Source organism: Elaeis guineensis, chromosome 4 (assembly GCF_000442705.2).
Source record: "Elaeis guineensis isolate ETL-2024a chromosome 4, EG11, whole genome shotgun sequence".
In the NCBI taxonomy this organism is placed as follows: domain Eukaryota; kingdom Viridiplantae; phylum Streptophyta; class Magnoliopsida; order Arecales; family Arecaceae; genus Elaeis; species Elaeis guineensis.
In genome coordinates this window covers 35,788,371-35,799,177 of record NC_025996.2, presented here as the reverse complement: position 1 = coordinate 35,799,177, position 10,807 = coordinate 35,788,371, and the positions used below count along the sequence as shown (strand labels likewise).

The following is a 10,807-nucleotide window of genomic DNA, read 5'->3' as shown; positions in this document are numbered from 1 at the left end:
TTACTTTTGCGCTATCTTCTTCTTAAAATTTAGCTCCTAGTTCTCAGAGCTTTTTTTTTCTTTTTCTCTAAATGATTCACAATTTATTTATTTATTTATATTTATGCTTTCCTTTTTGTGCGTTTTTGTCTCTCCTTGTTCTGTCGTCTTTTTTTGGTGGTTCTTCACAGAAAAAATTAATCTATTTTTACCGTTGTAGAAAGAGAGGAATGAAGAACTCGGTGTCGGATCCGGACTTCTTCATCCACAGCGAGGAGGAAGACGATGAGGCCTTCAACTTGGAGGGAGGGAGGAAGGATGGAGCGGCGGGATGAGGATGACGATGAATCCGATGACTCAGAATTGTCAAGCCCGCGGCACAGCAGTAGGCCCAGCTCCTACAACACCACATGGCCCCAGAGCTACAGGTAGTGAATCCCAATTCCCCAAGCCTAGAATAACCCACGTCCACCCTCTGATTGTGATCCAAAGGATGAGAACGAGTTTTCGATTTGTGTCGTCGGATCTTGATCCGGTCCTGGTCCTGGGAGTAGCTCCAAACGCGGGCCTCGATGCCGTGTTGGATAGGTGATGTTTGGTAGGCATTTTATAGAAGTCTATCTCAATCATTCTGCATGCCCCTTACGATCTGATAGGAGTATATCGTACCGTATCAACATTTGGTACATCATTTTGTACCATACTGAGTACGTCATCTCATACAATATCGAGCTCTTAGGTTTAATTTTTTTATTTTTATAAAACATAAAGATAATTCGGCGATCAGATAAATATTAGAGTGAAGGCAAAATCAAATCCAAATCTTTTTCAAAAGATTCTACGAATTTGACTCATACCGGAGCTTAAGGTTTCTGTGAAGTTTTGTGGTCAAAGGTAGTTTTGTCTTTTTTTTTTTTTTTTTTTTTTCATTTTAATATATAAAAGTTTGATATTCAAGAAGACGAAAACATACAGGCATAATGTATTTCTATGTCACTAGCACGTTGAGCACATAATAATCTACTCAATAATAAAAATTCGTCGCATTCTTTTTTCTTCAGCTTTCTACATACATACACCTGGAACTATGGGTTATTGCATATTTCTCCTTCTGTTAGATTTTTTTATGGTTTTGACTGGTGATTTTAATATATAATTATTTTAGATTTAAAAGGATGTATCAGCAACATAACTGAAAAGCTCTGTATTTCTTCTAAAATTAGGAAAAAGAGAGAGTATAACACACTCCATGTACAAGCGACATTCATCAAATTCAAGTGAAAAAGAATATACTCCATGCTTTATATCTATGGTTGTTCAATTTCTCTAGAAATTTAGGAGGTTCTAAAATGTAGATTCTATAGTTCACAAAAATAAACTTGCAGGCATCTCCTACACTTTTAGTTGAAGATGCCATAAAAAATCTAATTGGTAAACTAGCACACATATAATGTCTACTGACAATTTACTTTTAAATCTATGATTAATTTTTTTATTGCAATTATTTGATGATTAAATAATTGTATTCAGTTTTAATCACAACGAACTTTATCCATGCCATACACAATTTATATTGGCATGTTGGCCTCATTTATTTGTAAAATTAGTTCGAGACAACAAAATTATGAAACTTGAAACTTACATCTTCTCTATCTTTTCTTCCGTAGATGCATAAGAGGCTGTGAGATAAGCCCCACAAATTATATGATTCAGTACATAATTGATGCATCTATAAAGAATGTCAGATCTGATACTAAATCAGTAGGATGCATGATGGAATGGTATAACTAATGAACGAAAATAAGCAGGAAAACGTGAAAAGATGTGAGCTTGGAATAAGTTTTGACAGAGCAGTGATGAAGGCAAGTTATTGAGAAGGCAATGATCTTAATAAAGGAGCATCCGGCCATGATCAAGCGAAGCTCTTGTATGAAGGCACTGGGAGGGCTTTTAACTCCACAATATGTTGGTTGATTTCTTTTTATCAACAAAAATGTTTGGTGGAAATTGGTTGTCATCACATATAAAGCATGTGTGGTCTTATTTACATCCGTATTTTATTTACCCGACATCGACAAAATATATATAATGGATTCGAATTACTCATTTCCATCCTACATTATCATTTAATGCTGGAATTTTTTCTTTCTTCGCAGGCAATCCATTGATATGTATAGTTTCCTGGGCACACCTACGCTTAACGGATTTTCAAATTCTTTCATTACTTCCTCCTTCCTTTCGAAACGCACCCCAGAAATTACAACCTCGCTAACTAAACCCCTCGTACAAGAAGGAAGGAAGAGTTCTCATACACTACTCCCTCCACCAATCCCAACAAGGAGGCCACCTGCGAAAAGGATCCAGGATGATCATAAGCCTCACAGGGTCTCCCATGAGTTGGCGGTCTCGCAACAGTGCTCTTATGGTCAAGCAGTGCTCAATGGTATGTAGCTCTAATCGCCGTTCTCATCATTAGCTCCATTGCAACGATAATCCTTCATACCTTTAGCTTTAACAATCAACATTTGTCATATGATTTAATGATCTACTAGATGGATGGTCCATAAAAGACCTTAAACCATCATACAGACATAATAAGCATCCTTATTTTCCTTTTCTTTTCTTTTTTTCTTTTCTTTTTTTTTTTTAATTTTTGAGCTAGAGGAGGCCATAATCCATCTTATCCGTTTACCCACCCCATTCAACCTAAGCAGGAGTCTGGGATTAATAAATGATTTGGGGCGAAAACCTCGGTCAGCAGCTAGCAGATGAGCATGAATCCTTTGCGATGAGCATTTTATACTGCAGAGAAGTACAATTTTTAATGTCTGTCACGTGATCTAACCATGGAGACAGATAGCTATGATATAAGACAGCTGATGCATTTCATATACATTGTCGGTGCTGTACACTGTACCCTATTTGATAGCCATCCATATACATTATGAGTGCTGTACACCGTACCCTGTTTGATAGCCATCCATATACATTATGGGTGCTGGACATCGTACCCTATTTGATAGTCTTCTGTTTTCATGATCAGATGACGTAACGACCATCTAGAATTGTACCCCTCTCTACGGTGCAAAACGCACACCACCAATGATCCTAAGTCCCAACGTATTCCAATCCTGGCTACTTGCTTGTACAGCAATTAGTGGTATCTACCAGGCCATCCTGGAAGTTTGATGTCGAGCCAGAAACTTTCCCGATTATTTTTTTCAATTAAAAAGATTATACATTTTTAATGTAATAAAAAAATTAATTAAAGTAGATGCACCTTTCAAAGTATAATGCAATTTACATTACATCACGACCTTGGATGGTCGACAAAAGAGACGGACTACTTCGACCGTGTTATGTCGGGGGCATCTCTAACAATTATGAATATTTTATGCAGCTGTAGTACATGCCGTAGCTTTGAAAAACCTTCCCTCCCTTTTAGACAGGAAGGCAGGAGAAGTGAGTAACATTGAACTCGTGAGGTAAAGTTGGTAGATCTGGTGGTTTCTCATAAATGAAAATAATAATCCAAACTCACGAGATGGTGATAGAATGGGTACAAATTGAGACATTAGAGAATTACTAACGCTAACAATAATGATAAACTATAATCATAACACGTCCAAGTTCTCTGCTAAGACAGCGCAAGGAACCAAAAGACCATTCCAAGGATATGCCATGGACAAGCTGGCAAGGCAAGGTGGCACATGGGTTGTGTGTCACTGCATGTGTCTCGTAGGTTGGCAGAGAAATGGGGATGGCGAGCCTCCGCTTCTTCTGATGCCAATCTTTTGTCTCGTGTGAGTTCTTGTCGTGTGTGTGTGAATTGAATACTAGAATCTATGGGCATTGATTGTTTCCAGCGCTTTAGCTGGAGTGGTATTTAGTGGCAAGCTCATGCCAGCCTTGTTAGCTGGCAGCAGCTTGTGTCTAAGCTAATCTCAACTAGATCTTGTGAGGGTTGGTTGGCATTGGACCAAGTTATCATGATGGTAATGATTTATACATGACTGGACTGACATCATCATGCTGCTACATAAAACTTTCAGATGTAGATACGTGACGGCACCTCGCTTTTACAATTTGTTGAAATTTGGAATATTATGTTGCTTCTAAATCTTTCCCTCCATATATACTGAGTGATAATATATGCACTTCATATGATCAATGCGTGCTATCTAAAATTGACACCATATGGATTAATGCTGGTAAGAAGACAGACATAGGAGTCATATACTAGGTTTACGTTTCTGTGTCCATTTCCTGCATCGAATCCTGCATCGACCTTGTCATGTTGTGACCATTGTGTCAAGATCAAGCCCATTTAAGGTTAAGTACATACGCACCTGGACTAGGCTGGCTAAATTGCTGGTTAAGCCCAATAACCTCCATATTGGAAAAATCCGAGTATCTTAGAATGAAGTTACTGCTGACCATTCACCTTTGTGTGCAAGGAACTATCAACTGTTCTGTATAAAGCTCATAATTTGATTCAGTATATATTCAGTTTAAAGTTTCTGTAAAATATGTGACTGAGTTATTGATTTAATCATAATCTAATTTCAATAGCAAACACATTTGGATTGTTGTTGCATGATCACTTTCAAGATTTGATCCTACAAAAGTCTTGCTGAAAAAAGGATCTGAATATGATGTTCTTGTTACTGTATGAGATGTTTTTGCTCTGTGTGGTTAGGCATGAATGTTCTATGTGGGGTTGGGATCCTTTCGACGCCTTATGCTGTGAAGGAAGGAGGCTGGATAGGGCTTTCCATTCTGCTCATATTTTCAGTGCTTGCATTTTACACCGGTATCCTGCTGCGCTGCTGCCTTGATGGTAAGCCAGGCCTGGAGACGTACCCAGATATTGGCCAGGCCGCATTTGGCACCACAGGCCGGTTTGCTATCTCTGTAAAGTCCTCCCTCATAACATTTCTATTCTTCTTTTCTTTTCTCACATTATTGAAACTTTTTGATTGATCTAACACCTGGTCTTTTCTGCATTGTTACTTTTTGCAGGTAATCCTTTACTTGGAACTATATGTAAGTTCAAACTTCCAGCCATTTGCTAAATTTTACACACACGAATGTTTGTGTGTGTGTGTGTGTGTGTGTACAGAAGAGAATGTCTTATTTCCTTATGCATGGTTATGAGACAGGAAAAGACTGTTATGAGCAATGTTGGCCTTCAGTACTTGAGGTGGTGAAATTTTTCCATGGTGAACTGAGTTTTCACAGACCACTGATGGATCTAGACATTAAGCAGCAAGCAATCCCATAACAGACAGTGACCATTATTCTGTGCTGATTTCTCAGATACCAATCGGTGTGGTCCGAACACATCAGCTCAACAATAGCCAAACCTTACATGACTTGAGGGCTTCATCTTATACACCAATAGATATCCAACACATCCTCAGAAATATTATAAGCTTCCTTCAAAAAAAGAAACACTAAAAGCGGTCACAAAGTGGGATCAGAGTATGCTTAAGCTAATGAAATTGGGTTCTTTTTTTGCATTCTCTTCTTGTTCTATGTTCACATAGCCTGTCTCTCCATCATATATTTGATTGGATTTACTTACTGTAAATGAAATAAATTAAGGACTGCAAATTAATCCAGCAGGCTTATAATTATATTTTGAATTATACAGAGGTGAAGTTTAATTTCTTCTGACCCTTGGTTTTGCAGGCTGGCTGTGTTGAGTACATTATACTGGAGAGTGATAATCTATCTACTTTGTTTCCAAATGCACACTTAGATATTGGTGGCCTGCATCTAAATTGTCACATACTCTTTGCCATCGTCGCAACTCTTATAGTCCTGCCTACCACTTGGCTTCGAGATCTAAGCCTTCTCAGTTACATCTCAGGTCAAACTGCATAAATTTTTATATTTTTCTGTTATGGTATACATGCCACTTGCTCAGAATCAAACACGACAAAGCTTATTTTGGAAATTTATTGATTGATTGCTTCATTTGTGAAATATAAAAAATAAACTATTGGAAAGCAATTGTGTAATCTGGACAAATGTCAACATTTTAGAAGTAATAAACTTTCTGTAGATTGCTTGAATTAATGGTCCGTTATTTTTGTAAGTTTGACTTTTCTCTTTTTTTTTTTCAATTAAAGAAAGTAGACCTTGGTGCTTTGAAGTAGCACTTGGCATGATGTGGTTGACTAGCTTGTGAGTGGTTTTGCTAAGTTTGTGCAAGAACAATCTACATATATAATACCTATTAGTCAGTAAATCTGACTTTTAGTATTGTAAACTAAGAAATTATCTAAAGATTGATTTGATTTATATAATATGCATTGAGCATTTTATGGGGTTAGTTTTTAGTTTAAAAATCAGAGGCCATTTTATTTCTTTAGAGGAGAAAATGAACTTTGGAAACTTCAACGATAATTATTAGAACATTTTTTTAAGTGAATCATGCAAGAGCTTTTCCCATGTCAGCTGCCTTTATATATTCATTAAGCATAGAGATGGCACGTTGAGACTTCAGTTTAAGCAACTAGCATCTGTCATCAGGTCCATATAAATTGGTTTTTATTCAAGATGAAAGATGCAATCTGATCTAATCTCATGACGATCGTTTACATATTTTGCAGCTGGAGGAGTTGTTGCCTCTGTACTGGTGGTTTTTAGTTTGTTTTGGGTTGGTTTAGTTGATGAAGTTGGCTTTCAAAGTGGGGGAACTTCACTAAATCTCTCAGGGATTCCAATTTCCATTGGGATATATGGGTTTTGCTACTCAGGCCATGCAGTTTTCCCAAACATATACTCCTCTTTAAAGGAACGTAGCCAGTATCCATCAGTTCTCTTCACTAGGTAAGTAGCTTTCAATCATCTTACTTTAAGCTTTATACATGGATAGCACGAACATCAGTAATTATTTTATCTTGAATATACTGCCACCTCTAACTAAAAACATATTCCATTTAATACATTGCAGTTTTGCAATTTGCACCACGATGTTTGCTGGAGTTGCTGTGATGGGCTACCTCATGTTTGGAGAGTCTACACTATCTCAGTTCACACTCAACATGCCCCATAATCTTGCGGCTTCAAAGTTGGCAGTGTGGGCCACGGTAATAATGATAATACCATTGCATGACTCCAGCTTTTTTTTTTTCTTTTAAATCTTGATGCTTCACAACATCAATAGATTCTAGGTGTAAAAGTCATAGTTCCATTAGTTTGTCCCACTACAAAGGTCAACAGAGGCAGGTTTTTATGTAACTGACATAGAGAAGACTTTGAGAAATAATAGACACTGATCTTACTCTTGCACTTTGCATGGAAAATATCATGTTTTGGATCTTAGCACGTATTTGGTTCATGAGGATAAATTTTATGGGTGTTAACTTCCATTTTTCTAGTGGAGATCTCTATCATCTTCTAGAATTCTTGCTTGCTGGCTTGTAATCACCAATCAATGAGTCATAAAATAACTGTTTGGTACAATTTATACTGCATCAAAGAGATTCATGGATTGGATGATTTACTTTACACTTACCTGATTGGTTATAGGAATTTCCTTTCTCAAAAAAAAAAAAAACTGGTTATTTAATAACTTCTAATTGTATCAAATATCTTAATGGCACTATCTCAATCCTTGGATAAGATGCTTGATAAAAAAAGCCGACAATTTATCGATCTTTAATTCTTCATTTTTGAGATGCTATTTATAATTGAAGACTTGCCTGTACTGATACTGTTTCTGTTGCAGGTGGTCAATCCGGTGTCCAAATATCCTTTATCTGATTGTTCTATCTTCCTTTTTGAGGGCAAGTTTGCCAAAGGAACTTGCTGTTTTACATTCCAGTCTTGAATGAGCCAAAGTTTTTATATTTTTCCAATGACCCCTGAGAATTAACTCAGTGGATTTCTCAATAAATTACAATGCTTCTACCAGATGCGCTATGGGGCACCTTGTACTTGCACATGAAAACGGTTCCTTGGGCCCAATTCAAATTCACATCCAACTACCCCCACCTATTGTGCTAATTCCAGGAATCTATACCAATCCTCTTATGCCACATGGTAGGAAACCCTTTGAGTGCATAAAACAGGGTCCCCGAAGCATTTCTCTTCTTTTATGTTTGATCATGATCTTAGCTAAGAACAAACATAATGATAAGATTCATAATATTTGTGGTTGGCGATCCTCTACTTGTATCATCCTGTCAGTAAGATTTTATTAGTGTGGAAAACCTTAAACATCATGACTAACGGTCTTGTCGAAGAAATTTCTTGCAGATATTAAAGTTGAACAGTATATATTGAGTGGCAAAAATATTCAGTAAGTTTCAATTCTCTGACCATGGAGTGGTAGGACATGCTTCATTTTTTATGACAAAGAATTAAATATATCATATAGTAATTATATTGCTATCTCAAAAAACAAAATCACAACACAAGTTATGTTGCCTTAACCAATTAGCACATATGCATTGACCCTGACTCCCCTGGCATTGAGTTTGGAAGAGTTGATACCAGCAAACCATCTGAAGTCACACACATATGCAATCATCATTAGAACAGCTTTGGTGCTCTCTACCTTGTTCGTGGCACTTTCAGTACCATTCTTTGGTAAGTTTACATCGTCCCTACTTTTCCTTGTTTACGTTGGTGATTTGATCTTTGTATTATGTATTCCATACCCCTAGACATTGTGCACTCTGATTCAAGATTAAACACCACTTGTAATTTAATCCATTGGTTCTTCAGTTTTATGGCCTTTTAAAGAATTTGATTTTTTTGAAATTTATCAACTATTAAAAGGTGCGTCTTCACATTAGTAATCCTACTTTAGCAACTGTACATGGTAATGCACTAAGCACTTATTTTGGTGTCGTATCTCGATTGCATTGTCAGGTCTGATGATGTCTCTAATTGGTTCCTTGCTCACCATGCTTGTAGTAAGTTCCTACTTTCCACTGACTTTTTATAACAGGTATATCAATATTGTAGCTGCTAATAATACGTTGTTGCAGACTTTGGTTCTTCCTTGTGCCTGCTTTTTGAGCATTCTCAGGGGTCAAGTGACTTGGACTCAGGTAAAACACTGTAAAGATTTCAAAATAATCTCTAGCATTTATGCTAATGGAATCATTTTGTTTGATATCTGTCCAATTAATTTGACGGATTAGAATTTTGCCCTGTATTAATTAACTGAAATTATCTATGTTCAGTCAAAAAACCTGGCTACTCTACACTTAGTTTTGATCTATATAATTTTGTTGCTTCAAATATGCAATGATACCATTGCAGTATTTGATTAGATGCAACTTCTTCATGAATTTATTTTGTTTTTCTGGTCACTGTATGCAGATGTAAATCTGTGACTGAACTTTTGGTTTTATTTGCAGGAGTGCTAAAAAAGGCAACTCTTTAGTAGTTTCCATGAGTCTTGGCATAAAATACACTCTTTTAATAAACATCTTTTTTTTTGGTACAAAACAAACATGCTCTTTCAGATGAGATCTTTTTTTTCCCTTAGGCTGATTCACTTATATTAGTCATTTTAATCCAAAGCAAGACTCTGTCTAGTATTCATACCATGTGAATAATAAATTCACTGGAATGTTGAGATAAGTGAAACAGAGGTATTTATTTATATCACAGATTGATATAATTTATCAATTTGAGCGAAACATAGCTCAGGTTTGGGTACATATTTTATGGAGATGATGAGTAAAAAATTAGTTTTTCATAAAGAATCAATATCATCATATGGTTATTTTTGACCCTCCATCTACATAACCTCCTTATTTATCACCACACTACCAAATACCATAAGTGCATGCGAATGGGAAAATCTGTCAGATTGATGTGCTAAGTCATCAAGGATCATGCAGCTCCATGCGAGACCTGATTTCGAGAATAGCAATTTGGAGATTGGTGTTAGCCAAAAACAAAAAGTATTGGCCTAGCTAGAAAAGCATTTCAAACATTCTCAATGGAACAACACACAAAGTTTTGCCGGCATATTCACCCATTTGAGAATCACTCATGTTATTGTGAAGTGCATGCATGAGATCTTTACACATGTAAAATTTTTATTTACAATGTCTTACAAACTCTTCCTAATTTTTGATTATTTTTTTTTTTGTTACAGGTATCATTATGTATATTGATTATCATAGTAGGAGTGGTCTGCTCTACCTTCGGCACATACTCAGCACTATCCAAAATAATTCAAAATTTGAGTTAATCTTTTGTTTGCCATATGAAGATTATGTCTAAAGGCCTTCAATTTTGCTCTCTTTTTTGTCCTAATTTTTGCTTTAATTTTTCTTGTAAATTAGGTGAGGGGATCATTAAATGTTCCTTTGAATTTTACTTCAGCAAGATCTTTTGCATGAAGTCTTTTTGCTTCTAATTATGAGTGGTTTAGAGACAAGTGGAATTCCTTGGCAATACTTGCATTCCTTCCGTGTTTACTCATTTTTAATGTTATAAGGATCCTTATAGATCCTTCATTAGATTAAATTTGGTAACTTATTTGTTAGATATTTCTTACTAGAAATTTACCTGCCTATTACTATAGGCTTCTTTTTTCCCTGATGTTACTTATGCCCAAATTAAATCACAAATTTGTAAAGGCTTAACACCCAATTGAGAACTATTATGTAAAATGTTCCCAAAGTTCGGTAAATTACTCTTTGATCTTCCATGTTCAGCCCACATGGATGGAAGAAAGAATGTCTGTTAGAGGCACTGAAAGATCTAATAAGGTGATACAAAATGCATTATGTAAGTTGCATATTTAAGAATGTTCCATATAAAAATTGATTTAAGATAAATGACATGG

General features: G+C 36.1%; 1 protein-coding gene across 1 annotated transcript; it reads left to right on the top strand.

Annotated features, from left to right (window-relative positions):
• Nucleotides 1-205: 205 nt before the first annotated feature.
• Nucleotides 206-10,410, top strand: LOC105036750 (amino acid transporter AVT1C). Its single transcript, XM_073256303.1, is given in 13 exon segments — nt 206-283; nt 285-407; nt 2,136-2,422; nt 4,679-4,893; nt 5,002-5,025; nt 5,674-5,854; nt 6,600-6,819; nt 6,944-7,079; nt 7,721-7,744; nt 8,442-8,583; nt 8,869-8,912; nt 8,988-9,050; nt 10,112-10,410. Coding segments are annotated over 13 exon segments (1,629 nt in total). The 5' UTR covers nt 206-209; the 3' UTR covers nt 10,208-10,410.
• The last annotated feature ends 397 nt before the right edge of the window (nt 10,411-10,807 follow it).